Source organism: Belonocnema kinseyi, chromosome 2 (assembly GCF_010883055.1).
Source record: "Belonocnema kinseyi isolate 2016_QV_RU_SX_M_011 chromosome 2, B_treatae_v1, whole genome shotgun sequence".
Lineage (NCBI taxonomy): Eukaryota > Metazoa > Arthropoda > Insecta > Hymenoptera > Cynipidae > Belonocnema > Belonocnema kinseyi.
The window spans coordinates 64,098,141-64,113,242 of NC_046658.1; the positions used below are offsets into that span (position 1 = coordinate 64,098,141).

At 33.3% G+C, this 15,102-nt stretch overlaps 1 protein-coding gene across 7 annotated transcripts in view; it reads right to left on the reverse strand.

The window, feature by feature from the left end:
- Positions 1–380: 380 nt before the first annotated feature.
- The window catches only part of LOC117183093 (sodium-coupled monocarboxylate transporter 1), a 135,720-nt gene continuing 120,998 nt past the window's right edge, over positions 381–15,102 (reverse strand). For 6 of the 7 annotated variants that reach the window (XM_033376252.1, XM_033376253.1, XM_033376251.1 and 3 more), the window contains 5 exons: positions 10,517–10,895; positions 5,142–5,316; positions 4,587–4,741; positions 4,226–4,366; positions 2,407–3,508 (listed from right to left, as the gene is read on the reverse strand). In XM_033376252.1, the coding sequence (XP_033232143.1) occupies positions 2,407–3,508; positions 4,226–4,366; positions 4,587–4,741; positions 5,142–5,316; positions 10,517–10,872 (1,929 nt within the window). In that variant the 5' untranslated portion in view covers positions 10,873–10,895. Of the gene's footprint in view, positions 3,509–4,225; positions 4,367–4,586; positions 4,742–5,141; positions 5,317–10,516; positions 10,896–15,102 lie in introns of those variants that run through there. The other variant, XM_033376257.1, reaches the window with a different exon arrangement.

Here is a 15,102-nt window from a genome sequence, read left to right on the forward strand (position 1 = left end):
TCGTTTTTTTTTTTTAAATAAATTATTTCCCATGTGATGCTTGTGAAATTCTCCGGGCCTTTGTGGCACATCTTGATAATAACCGATTTGGTTTAAACATGCATGTGTTTTTCCAGGAACCTCAAAAATGGAAACAGTGGGAGTAGAATATTCCCTGAGGAAAAAAATGTCAACGAGTACGTTTTTTGACCGCCCCAGTTTGAAAATGAATTATTTTCAATCGAATTCCCCATATTACATCAAAAATATCCTATAATTTCCCAGTCCAACGAGATGCCCCGTTGTAAAACAAAAGTATTAATTGAAGGCCCGATGTAGCACAGTAATGATTTAGGTTAAAAATTATGAAAGGTGAATGTTGGAAATAAGTAACAACTTTGTTAAATTGAAATCGTTTCTAAAAACCTTGGATATATTTATATGTACATCGTACATTTTTAAAATGAAATGTAGAATAGTTCTTTTCGATCTAGCAGATCGAAGAGGCGTCGACTGTCACCGCTGCCATTGAGCAACCGACTGGGTTGTTTGGCCGATTATAATAATATCACTACTACGTAAACTACCTTATCAACTATATCTACAATAGAGAGAAGCATAAGACTCTCGTTCATATCTGCCCTAATCGTTCAGCCTGGCCTGGTAATTTCAATCCTAAATTGGTCTTCAAATTCGTCACATAAAAAAATAATACAATTGAGTCAAGTTCTATGCCTAGGGCAAATACATGCATGATTCAGTCGAATCACACTCTTTTAAATCACTTCTTTCATACAACGAAATACAAAAACATGTCTATCTACAGGTTCAGACGAATTATACAACACCTATGTGGTTTAAAGATTGGACGGTCAAACAATTATCCTTAAAAAAATTTTCTTATTTGAACCGACATTATATATCTTAGTCTCAACCCTTCACTGAGCCTTTGCTATTCGCACAATTCATACTTTAACAAATAACAATTACAGTTTCATTCGAAGTTAAAAATAGTTTCTTGTTTCTTCTTTTGTAATTATAAAAGATTAGCCAAGGGCTGTGTAGCCATTAATATGGATTTGTTTATCGAGGCAGTTGATAAAAAAAACGGAAGTGTGCTACATATGTATAAAAGTCACAAAATATCGCTGTTTTCAGCAAAAGTGGTCTGAGTTAGACGCACGTGTTTGTTTGTGTGACTTTCACTCTGCGCAGTGACATCAAGATTCACGCAGACTCATACCATCATATCCAAGAAGACATATGTAAAATTGAGAAGTAAAATTTTGCACTTTTCCACTCTAGATGCATGTCCTTTGATACACATACATTTTCAAAGTCTCATACGCAAAATCTCGTGACATACGTACCTACTTATACACCTACTTGTACAGTGCGCACACCACTCGACCCGTTTTTTAGAGCCTCCTTAAAGGTACCAAAGATGATCGCAAACATATACCGGCACATCCAGAGGTGGCGAGTAGTACACAACTTCAAAAGTTCGATGTAAAGTTGTACAATTCAAAGTGAATGTGAACTATTACATAATCTTAAATATGCAACATAATTTTCAAGTGGCTTCAAAGTTATTGCAATAATTTATGTACACCGTTGGCAGAAGTTATGCACCTCTCGGAAGATGTTTCGCATTCGCCTTAAACCAGAGTTTTGAGTATTTCGTTTCTTAAATATTTTTTATCTTCACCATCTTCACTTGCGATTACAAGAAAATAACAAATTCTTAACTCTGACTATGTACAGCACCATTAATTTTCCATTATAAATATAAGCAATACTTTTAAAAACTTTCCTCAATAACAATTGCTCAAAAACAAAAAAACAAACAGTCAGGCTTCATTAGCCTTTTCATTCTCACAGAACTAGATTCGTTGTCTTTTCCACATCCGCCGAGTGCCCATCAGCAACTAGGGGCAATAAAACTTGATAAAAACTGGTCATAGCTTCTCCGGTTTTCCGCCGGATCGTCAGTCTGTTTTTCTAATCCGAACCACGGGATAAGTCACGTTCAGAAACAAGATACACGATTCACTATATCTCGAAGAGGAATATTCCTTTTCACATCCTCAGAATTCACTTTCGTTGTGAGTCATACATTATTCCCATTAACTCCACTTGAGTTTCATGCACACTGCAATTCCACATATCGAAAAGGAATTACTGATAGTTTCTTTTATCTAACACAGTCACATAAAATGCTTATAAAAAGTTGTTTCAAAATACAAAAACTTAGGAATTTCAGCATCCTAAGCATAACAATTCATGAAGGGCAATTTCACCTTTCGCGTTTACTTTTGTTTCAGATCATTCTTCAGTTCACAAAACCAATTCTCCTGGATGAATGTAAGTTTGGAAATAATATACTGGTCGTAATCTCACAAAATCAATTTCCTTAATGAGTTAATTTTAAAGCCTTGTTCCTTTGGAAATTTCATTTGTAACTTGAAGAGAGACCCTCTTGAGAGCACCCAGTTTCTCGATGTAGGAATCCCCTGAATTTTTTCCATTTTCGATCATCTCGGGCTTGAGGTTGAGTTTGGCGTTCGCATTGGGGATGGAGGTTACTGAAGAGGCCTCGTCTTTGGCGCTGTTGCCTTCATCTCCAAGCCTAGTGCTTCCAGAGTAAATTCTAGGTCGACCAGGAAACAGTCTTGAAAGCTTTAAGGCCATGGGATGCAGTAAATGTTCCTCGTAAACATCTCCTTTTGGGTCAGCCGTGAGTAGACTGACGAGGATGCCTACCAGAACGGTGGTCAGACTTCCTATAAGAGCGTAATACATGTAGGTTATTCCATAGAGGTACTGGAGAGGTGACGTGCTGACCTCTTCAACTATTTCATTTTGCGCCTTCTCAGACCAGATGTACGCTGGTCGCATTACTTGCGGAGAGAACGTGTCGTTAGCACAATTTTCTATAGAGAGGGGCAGATTTTCCACTGGAAGATTCAGCATCAGTCGTCCAAACGTCAACCAGAGGGTGGTAATGTGGCTGAAAATCATCCCTGCGGAGGCCCCCTTCCAGTTTGCACAAGGCACGAGCATTGCTAACACGAAAACTCCAAGAAGTGGACCAGATGTCGCTGACGTCATTAGCATTGATGACTCAATGACACCTGGTAGCATTCCCACGAGGAAGCTGATTCCTATTATCAAAAAGCCATAAATCAGACCGACTGCCTTAATCAGATGTAGCTGCTGGGTGTCCTTTAGGTTGCTGAAGACTGGCATTTGACTGAGGAAGTCTTCGAAGGTAACTGTAGCGAGGGACTGGAGGTTCGAGACTGCTAAGGTTAGGGCACTGTTAAATAGGGTCGCCATCACGAGACCCAAAAATCCGGGGAGATAGATGAATTTGTCTTCCACGTAGAAGGGGACTATCTCGTCGAATTTGGAAATGTAGCCTTTGGTGTAGGGATCACAGTCTAAGTAATTGGCGAAGATCACCATTCCTACCACCCAGGAGAGGGAGAAGAGGACAGTTATTACAGGCATGTTCGCCATCATCGTCCTGGAAAAAAAAGATATATCGGGTTCAGTATTGATTGCAGTCAAGTATGAATAGCAAAATAGGTCAAAGGATAAAAAACGTGTGCTGAAAATGGACCGGAAAATTGTTTTGGATGAAATGAAAGTGGATGAAGGAGTTATGTATATCACGGAAGATTCAAATGAAGCTTCTTAAGTGAATATAAATTATTAACAGGATAGCGACTCGGTAGAAGAAAAATTGAACGTACGGAAGGCTCTCAAGTCCAATGAGATAAACGTTCAGGGAACTTGGGAAAAATATTGAATACACCGAGATGATGAATGACGTCGCATGATCAGAAAAAGATTGTAAGTAACAGAAAAAAGTCTTCGTATTCCTTATTATTTCAAGCAGAAAATTCGACGTGTTATTTTTAACCTTAATTTCAAACACTAAATTTTTCAGTACCATTTTTACATTTTTTTGGCAGGATGTCAGTTTTGAAATAAAAACTTTTGTAGATGCTTTAGAGCACGAGGAAAGTTGCATCACTTGACTTATTTTGAGTTTGGCAGAGATATATTTCCGAAAATAACGAGGTACAACGAAGAAAGAGAAAGAATTAATAGTGAATAAATGCTGAGTGAGGAAAAAATTTATAAACAATCAGACTTAAGTGTTATTTTTCAGGATATTTTTATTCTTCGCAGAAGTAACCGTGCTATAAATATGCACAATGAATAATTTAATACTTACTTGACAACCTTTCCGCGACTACTCATGCTGCAGTATCGCTGCACAAAGTTTTGTTGACATCCAAAAATTGACAAGCTCATGAAAAGCTGACCCACTGTTGCCGAAACTGTCGAAACTCGAATCGTTGGATCCATGTCAAAACTAAAAATTTTCAAATGCAAAAATCATTACTCATTTGTTAAATTTATTTATTACAAAATGTTTATTGAAACTCTCTCAATTCCAAAAAATATGTTGTTTCTTATTTTTGCAAGGTTAACAACAATCAACAAGAAGAATGTGAAAGGATATTGTCATTGAACGTGTTTTTTTTTAGTTTTTGTATCAAACATTTACTATATTAGATAGGGCAAATACATACTTGAAAAAGTCGAGGCGTCCACGTTCTTTAGTCACGTTGAAAACAGTACTAACACTGCCAACATCTACGGTACCATGAATGATAATTATAATCGAAACCCCAATCATTGTAAGTCCTTGAATAACGTCAGAAGTTATGGCAGCCTTTAAACCACCCTAAAAAATACACAAAGTTAATATGTAGTGAGCAACATAACAAATTATATGTCAGCATATGAGTCATGAAAATTTAAAATAATTTCATATGTGGCTTTATTGTAGGAAAGTGAATTATTTAGTCGATGACTCATTTTAATGTTTGTTATCAGCAGGTATAATTTATAATATATTTAACGACGGAAGAAGAATGATTTTTTCAAATGATTTTTAAAATGACTCAGTGCTCATTGTGACTTTCCACATTTTTAAAAAAATATTTTCATTATAGACCAAACTTGTAGTTTCTTCTAATTCCTCATTAAATACTGATTTGTAAAAATACATTTATGCACACAACAATTTCAAGTGTCTTTTACATTTTTTCTAATGTGCTATTATTTTTTTTAGTTTAACTTACCATAAGAGTAAAAGCGACGGATATGGCTGTTATGCCAATTATACTGGCCCAATATGGAAGGCCTATCACAGTATATAAAGCAACGCATGGCGTAAAAACTGTTACAGCCAGGTTCAGCAAGCTTCTGATGACGTATGAGAAACTGGCAAGACACCGAACTAATCTGGAGTTAAACCTGAAAAAATAAAATATTAATAATTAGGGCACTGAAGAAGAGTATTTTAGGAAAGAATAAAGATTATAAAGATAGCTTCAATTAATTTGTCTGACATATTATCATTTCATCATTCTATTTTTCTAAAGAAATCAAGATGGTCCGTATAAAGACAAACTATAGGATCTTGTGTTTTTCACAATTACGTATTGGATTTTGAAAACTAATATCAGATCCAATACCTCCCAATACTTCTTTTTCTTAACAGATGGAAAGAAATTTTCGATTATGTTCAAGTTTCTAAAAAGGCCGATATTGTCATGGAAACAGCCATCTTTTGTGAGAAATATAAAAATAAGATATCCTCAGTAAAACTGATTCCTTCTTTATGTTAAAATAAAATGAAATAAAGGTAAGTTTACCTAACTGCTATGTGAAAGTGGAAAAGTTTTCATCATTAGGATGGTATTTTACTAACGAGATTATCTCATAATGAAAGTTAATGCTGATGTCAGAAATAACATCTATTTTGAAATGTAAAGAACAACTTGTAAAGATAACGCTGAAGTTATTTACTCTCATGCAGTTGTAGCTATTATTCGTGACAAATTCAAAGTAATTATTGCACGAAAATAATCAACAACTGAACATGTGGAAAATTGACAACGAAGTATATTTAGAGGTGTTTGAATAATGCTATAATGAATTCAAAAATTACAAAATCATCCAAATTCACCAGTGAAAATAAAGGGGAAAAATTTTAAATCGATATGCCTTTAAACTTTAAAAAAAAATTCTATTCATTCAGTGCAAAAAATAAAGCAATACTCAATAGAAATAAGAAAGCCCGCAAACCTCAAAAAATGTAAAATTATCCAATCGCGTTATTCTCATTGTTTTATAAATTTACCCCCCCCCCCCACACACACATAATTATAAAAGAATCGGGATATTCAAGGCCTTTTGAGTGAAAATTATTATAATAGTATAATTATATATATATAGTATAATTAGTATAATATATATTTACGCGATGGAAAAAGTATACAATGTAAATGTAAATTAGCACTATGCGAAGTCATTGAGCTCATTCTGCATTATTACAAAAAAGAGGATATTTCAGTGTCTTCGTAAATGAATAATATCTCCCGGCTTATTGAACATGTTTCATTGTTCTTAGACTTATCGTAAGGATAAAATTGCATTTAATTTTCTCAGTTTATGATAGAAAGTGTCTAAATCTTTCCCCTAGTTTTTACCTAAAGAGGAACTTGGGATAAGAAAGTTGTGACAATTTAAACAATACTTTAATAAACTCTACATTGATTTTCAAAACTATTGTATAAATAATTATATATATTTTAATGTTCATGATTTTCTGGAAAATTTTCACAACCTCCATCAACATTTTTGAAAAATCCATGGAAATTTATCTTTAAAATAGCTCCAGAAAAAGTTTTAATGTATAATATTCCGTGATATTAATAATTTACGAACACACTGAAATATTCCATTTTTTTAAAATAACTTTTCATAGAATTAGCTCAATGACATCGCTAAGGACTAATTGTTTGTAAAATTTGGATGTGTTGTTTGATATATTGAACACAAATTAGGATAAAATGTTATTTAAAATTTGTGAGCAGTTTGGCGAATTTCTCAAAACAACCGTCCTCATACTACTGGACCGTTCAGTATGTTCATTGCGTAATTGCATAAATTACGAAATTTTCAACAAATACGTTTTATTGTCGTACAGTTGTGGTACATGTAATATATGTTTATTTTAATGTGTTCTATTACATTTCAATTACTTTTCGAAGATATATTTTAAGGGTCCTAGGGCATAAGTGCCAAATTTCGCAAATGCGTTTAATTGGCTTAAACTTATAGTTTTAACCCAACACATGATGTCTCTGTAGAAGATTATGGTCCAGTTCGATTCAATAAAGCTAATTATTAGTTCGAAAGTGCCTTGTTTTTTTGTTAATATAAAAAATAAAAAGTTATGCAGCTCTTTGTGCAATATCTAAGGGGCCATCCATATATTACATAATCAATTTTTCACCCATTTTTTACCCCACTCCCCGATGTAATCAACCATAATCACTTTATTACCCCCCCCCCCTTAATTACGTACTCATCTTTAAGCCCTATAAACTAATAATCTCGACCGGTTCAATGCTTGAAATTAGGACAATTTCAAAATTTACCTAGATAATTTATTGTGTTTTCAAACTGCAGAGCAAAATAAAAATTTTGAATTTCTTCAGCCTTCCATGATCGATTCAAATAGCGCTATCATCTCAAGAAAAGATTTATGAAAATAGGAACTTAAACATATGATTACGTAATCACTTAAACAATACCCCTTCTTCCCATGCAATCATTCTTTATCACACACATGACCCCCTACCCCCCCATATGATGACTCTTATGTTTCAAAAATAAAATAAAATTCATTAAAGTCAGAAACTTTTTTTGTCTTCTGTAAAATTCGATATTTTGCACTTATACTCTTCTGTCCGCGAGCCTTAATTTTTTTAATAGCCTGTTCAAAATTTAAATTATCATGATTATTTCTGCAATGGGGTACGCCAGGCGTACCCCATTGCAGAGAAAAAGTCGCGAACCTCTGCACAGTAACGTGAGCCTCACCAAATTCAATCTGGTAGCCTCCCTAGCTAGGCCGTGGAGAGGGACAGCCTGTTTAAGGTGGATGAAACGTCCCTCTGAGGTCATTAGTTAGATGCACACCAACGCACTGCTCTGGTGTGTTATGTAATTGCATGTGTGTGTTTATTACTGGAAATCGATCAGCGACCACCAAGCGATAGTCCCCTTAGCATAGAACCTCTATTTTGGAGGTAACTAGTCCATTTTGAGGGGATCTACAGTTTGAGGTGGGTTTCAAACCACCAAAGCATATGCAATTTTTCATCAGTACCGGCATAGGGATCAACCCCAGTCCTCCTGCTCGGAAGTCTGACGTGCCACCAAATGAACATAATTTCATACCAAATTTGGCTGAAAACTGATACCAAAAACTGATCAACACCAGCATACACTAAAAAGGATATTGTGCAACAAAATTTCATTTTTTTTTTGAAAAAAAAAAACAGTTTTTCAAGGAACGTAATTCTTTTTCAGTCTTACCGTGCAATTTTGGTGCACAGTTTTTTTCGTTACTTAATGAAGGTATAAGGAATGCTCTTCTAAATATTTTATCCTGCCTCTTTTTAATTCGAAGGGTATACGCAGATACGGCATTTTTCGCCGTATTTTAATTTGACCATCTGCTAGACCATGCACAAAATAGTAATGAAGTGTATTATTATAGGAATAGTGAAGTGATAAGCAATTCTTTAGTTAGCTTTTAGTGCATCATGTTCTTTATTATATAACTGTTTGTGTTTTTTGATAACTTAATATTCCTCATTTTATGATAAAATATTAGAATATTGTATTACTTTTCTAAAGTAGCAAAAAAAATCGAAACAAAAAGGTCCTTATTGGCACAAAAATTTGCCGTACTAGAAACTTTTTATACCGCAAAATATGCCGGAGCTTAATACGCGACCTTTTTAATTTCCCGTCAAGAGATCTTGCACTTATTGTTGCTGAGACCTGACTAATTGCTACAATACGTGAATATCACTTTTAGTGCTTGTTTTCATTTTATTCGTTACTGGGATTAAAAAACATGTGAACAAAAAATAGATTTATAAAAATTATGAGCAAAAAAGCCTTTTAAGCACTATGAAAGGTTTTTAAAAAATGAACAGTTTTTTTAAGATTCCTGGAAACAGTTAAAGTATCTTCATATTTTTAAAAATGAAGTTTAAGAGAAAATTTACAATAATATTTCCTAAAATTTCGAAGAGAATTTATAAGTCTTCAAATTTCGAAAACATGCAAACAATATTTTTTTTATACATGCGAAGAAATGCTAGTTTTGTCGTAAGTCGCAAAAATACATATTCCCTAATTTCCTCCGAAAAATTACATATTTTCTCTCCGAAAGATTTTTCGACTTTAAGTATAGAACCTGCCTAATTTAAAATGAATTCGATCTTGAAAGCATTTAAAAATAATTTTAAAACTTGTAAAGATTTTAAAAAGTATAAGATATGTAGATTTTTGAAGATTTACGACAACAAAATTTTAAAGGGGTGTGAGAATTTTGAAAGATTTCAAAAGAAACGAAAGAACTTTCTCAGATTACTAGGAAAATTTAAATGTTTTTTAAAATGAATTTTAGGGAAATATTTTTAAATTATTTCAAAGGAATGTAAAACATTTTCAGGAGGGATGCGAATTATTTTAAAACATATTTTGAAGTTTGAAACCAAATTTAAAAATAAATAAAAATTTGAAAAGATTTGAAACAATTAAAAGCAGAATGTAGATTTTTAAGGTTTGCAAAAAGAAACACATTTTTAAGAATTTCGAGAAATTTCAACATTAGGAAAACAAGTTTTTCAAAACATTTCCAAAATTATCGAAAAATAAGCTGGAAGATTTTAAGGCCATCTGAGTAAATCCATCCGCATTTTTCCAGTTTCCACCAGCTCATCTAAAATATTTGTTCTATTTACACTGTACCTGACTGTACAGTCAAATTTCGTTTAACTTAGACACCGCGTTTAAAAAAATATTGCCTTTTTAATATTTCACGATAAAAAAGACAGCACTGACCAGGATTACGGAATTTTCCGTAAAACTAACCAATGAAGTATAGCATTAGGGCTAGTATTATGAAAATTTTCCGTAACGTAAGGCTTACGGAAATTTCCGGAATCGCAGACAATTAAAAAACTATGAATTTTAATATTCGTGAAAGGTTTCGAAAAAATAAAAAAAATTTATTTCTATTTTTATTAATTATTTCTAGAAAAATTTCAAATGATTTAAAAATTTGAAAAATTAATTTTAAGAATAAGTGGAAAAAGATTTCAAAAGATTTCCTAAAATTCCGAGAAAGAATTTAGAATATTTTAAAGCACATAATTTCGATTTTGCAAGATTACTAACTTTATAAATAAATCAAGTTTGTTTAAGAGATACTTAGAAGATTAAAAATTATTGTTCACCTCAGCTCAAAAAATTGCACTATTGGCGATGCTAGTGTAGATACAAAATTTCTTTAAGCTTTTTGTTATAATTTCAGGGAACAGCAAAAAAAGGCAAGATAAAAAAAAGCGAAAAATTAGTACATTACCTCATGTCCAGATACTGGTAGACGGATGTGATTCCGAGACTGTAGTAAACAGGCACGAAAACGAAGCAAACAATGGGATACGCCAACAGCATCCCATAAAGAGTTTCCCACATCGCGCTGCCCTTGAAGTAGAGTTCCGAAGGATATCCCAGGAAGGACCTGACTCCAAGAGTTCCTCTCGCGATCGACAGCATCATAGCTCCCATGGAAACCGTTCCCGTAGCGAAGACATAATCAGCTTTCGTTTCTTTTTTTCTCGCTCGAAATTTGCCCCACAAAGGTATAACGAACGAAATTACGATGAAGGCTACAAACACAAAGTAGTCCATCGTCAAAGACGAAGCTTCCATCGTCATCTTGAGGTACGCCGAAGTTCCGTCTGCAGAAGAAACAGCTCTAAATCAATTTTCACTCTTACTTAGTTGAGTTTTACTAAATTCCGTATATATCAATTCAAGTTGTTATTAATTTGAGCCTTTTTTAAGTTGAGCGTTTGAATTTAGTGTAAATTCGCGGTTTGTTGCCGGTAGCGCGGCGCGTGCCTGGTTATGCAATCTGATACAAGGGAACGGGCGAATTGGCGAATGAGCGAGCGAAGCAAAGCGATCAGTGTGTTACGATTGAAGTGAGAGCGCCTACTGACTAAACTACCGACGTGAAGCACTTGGCGTTCTTATGCTAACGACCTAGATAGTGTGGGAGTGAAACAGTAGAGGGTTCGAGAGAGACCGAAGAAGCGGTCTCGAGCACGTGCTTTTCAGAGACCGAGAATCGGCACTATTTGTGATCTGATGTCTCCCACCCCTGTGCTTATCTAGAAAAACAAGTATCATCATCTTAAATGTCTCCCCTCAAGACTTTGAAACGTGCCGCCTTTTTCCGTCGAGGGGGGCGGCGTTCAACGGCACTCGTGACTCGCAGCACACGACCTACCCTGCACTCAAGTCTGCACGCTTACCTCAACTTGTTTAAACTTTCCACAGATATTGAGATATCCGCTTATCTTCTATTGTCAATCGTCTCGATTTTCAGTGAAATTAATAAGCGCGGAAAAAGCAATATTCTCTTCAATCATTTTAATTTATCTTTTTGTTTTGCGTTCTTTAATGTTATTTTTAATTACTTCAGAACACTCACCGATTGTTTGTATGACTCGCGTGAGTACTATTAAAAATCATGGTTGATTTTGACTAACAGCTAATCAGTTGATAAGAAGATAGACTTTTGAAAAAAAAGGGAAATCTCATGAAATTCCCTGTCTGATTAGCCATTGCAAAAATATTTTTGACTTATGAAAGAGGATAGATGGCGTGAGCAAATAAAAAAAAATTCAAGACTCTTGTACCTGTACTTCAAGTTTTTAACCTGTGGCATAACAAAGAAAAGTTGTAGCAAAAATAAAAAATGTATACTGCTATCAGTGAGAAAATGGTAGTCATCTGACTTTGAAGCTTACCAACATTGCCAAGAAAATGTTAGTGTAATAGGTAAATAGTAATTTCAAAGCTCAAACTATTCTTTGTAAATGACCTTAAATATGTTAATATACAAAAATTTTTGTGCTTTGCAGGCTGAAAAATTAAAAAATAAGTAAGAAATTTCTTGCACACTTAAGAACAGTTAAGTTTAGAGCATTATTTTTCATACAAGAAGCAATGGGAAAAGTTCGAAATAATTCATGAATGCAAAGAAAATATTTATAAACAAATTTAGGAAATAATAAAAATTGTAGCTTAAAATTACAAGAATGTATAACTCTACAATCTTCAGTTCTAGTGAAGATATTAAAGCGATTCAAATTCTAAACTGTAAAGAAAAGGCTATGTAATTATTTACGATCTCAAGGAAACCTGCGATTGCTTTTCTTTTTGTGATAATCGCCGAATTTTCTGACTTTTTATTGTTGAAAAGGTAATGTTAGAAACCAGCGGGGGTGCCTTGGTTTACTTCAGGTTAGAAGAAGCCGTAATGTCTGGACAAAAGTTCAGAAGTACGGGTAAATGAAAGGCAACAGCTTTTTGACACTTGCTTTCAAAAAAAAATTTTTAATGACCAAAAGTATCATGATTTTCACGAAAAAAAAAAACAATCGCATCCTTCAGTGTAATTTTAATTAATTACAGAGCCTATCAGTTACCGTTTGACGTTTGAATAGCTTTAACATCTTTATTAGAACTAAAGATAGTATAGTTGTACATTTTTGTAATTCTAAGCAACAAATTTTATTATTTCTCAAATTTGTTAACTGCAATTTCTTCATCAATGTTTTCTTGATATTAATAAATTTGTTCAAATTTTGCTCATTAATTTTGTATAAAAAATAATGCTCTAAACTTCACTCTTCTTTAATGTGCAAGAAATTCTTTACTTTTTTAACCATTTTTCAATCTGAAATGCATACAAAGATGTTTGCATTATCGGCTTTAAACTCATTTACGTAGAATACTTTGAGCTTTCGAATGACTATTTACTCATTACGCTAGTCTTTTTTTCTGAGTTGGTAAGCTTCAAAGCCAGATACCTACAATTTTCTCGTCGATAGTATTGCCGACTGAAACTCGAAGCAGGCACGTTTGGATATTTTTAGTCATCTCTCGAGAACCCACCAAGGCTTTTTAAGTTTTATGGGCTTAAATTAATGACAAGATTTTAAAGATTGCTTCGTGCGAGTTTTAGATTTTTGCTGCATCTTTCCTAAGTCATACCCCAAGTTGAAGTCGAGGTACAAACTTCGAGAAAATCTTGCATTTTTTTGACTCCTCACGTGATTCATCCTTTTTAATAGGTAAAGCATATCTCTACTGGAAGTCATTGAATGCATCATGTCACAAGATTTCTAAATGTTTTTGAAAAAAAATTGGCTTTTCTCGTCCAATTTATTGTCGTTCAAAGTAAGTAGTAATTTTTAGTAGTACAAGTATAGTATAGTGTATATTCATTCATCAAACCGACTTACGCACACAAGACCATTTCCGTTTATAATCAAAATTTTAATGAGTTACATTTTTACGTATATACGAAATAATAACTCATTTAGTCAGTAACTTGGGGATTTTTAATAATTCATATTTAGAGAGTAGATCATTCTATATCTTACTATTTCTTGAAAAATGAATATTCACAAATGAATAGTTCAGAAGTTGTATACTTATTATTTGGCCCTACAAAAAAGGTATGGAAGCGAAAATCACTGGATATTTGCAACTGTTATCGTCAGCTCACTATCCCATAATTATCAATTAATTAAAAAGGAAACATGTTTAGAATTAATCGCCAGTGAAATAATTATTTAACTCTTAAACTCTAGGCTTTGTTCCTGATATGAACTGTGATAATTAATTTATTTGGAAGATCCTTCGTTGATAGATGACATTTAATTTAGTGGCAAAAAGAACTTGCTTGAGGCATTTTCAGAGATAAAGAGCATGCCGCTTCAATGGGCACTAATTTCGAAATTTTCCGTTTTGTCGCTTCCACTTGAGAAAGGCCGTGTATCTCTGTACAACCTTGCTCCGTTTTCAGGGAAAACGAATTTATCACCCTTTAAATCTTTCCATTCCGGTCCTAAAGATAAGACTAAAGCCTTTTCAATCAGGTTTCTACATAGAAGGTGGCGAAGTTCGGTTACCTCTAATAAAACCCCTGTGGATTTGTATATTGACCCTACTACCTGCTGATATTATTGAAGGGCAGTCGTCATTTCCTCCACGGTTACCTGTGTACCCTTCACTGGATTCGAAGTTGCTCCAGGCCCACGATGCTACGTCCCCTTTGGAGATAATCCCTTTGTCTTCCAACTTATATCTATTCCTATTTAAAGAATATCAGTATGTCCAAGAAAATCATTTAAATATACATAATTAAATTATTTCCAATCTAATAATGTATAAATATGATATATGCACATTTTATGGACGAAAAATTAAACAATTTTCCACTTTTCAAGTTATCGTGGATTAATATTTGATTCAAGTTAACAAAAGTAAGTGTATAAACAAGCTATTATTATTATTTATAAGAATATTGTCTTACACTTATTCTCGTATGTTGCAGTTTTTTCTAAAAATTTTCACTTTTGATCCACTTTTAAATTGTAGTGAGATAATAATTAATTTAAGTTAACAAACGTAAGTTTCGGCCCACAATGATGACCCTTATCAGTGAGTTTTAATCAATCTGCGAAAAGTACATAACGTCTTGTAGGTTCGCAGTTTTACAATTGGAAGTGTTATTCTTTCGTTAACATGTCAGTTTCTAAATTATATACATTATTTAACTTAATTTTTAAAATTTAATTTAATTTTATTAACAACTATTGATAAATCATTGAGTATTATTATAACAATGTATTTTAACGAAGTACAACATTGATTTAAAAAATTAGAATGTAGTAGTAACATTTTTTAACAATTTTTTTTAAGTTGTCAGAAAACATTGCAGTCCCTTTAAAAATGAACCTGTAGTAAAAAAATGAAATTATACAAAACTTTGTAGTTGCATAATTAAGTACTCATTAAAAAATGTTCTTTTCTTATCGACAAAAAGTTTATTTTTAAAGGCGAACAATTATTGTTACTTTACAAAAA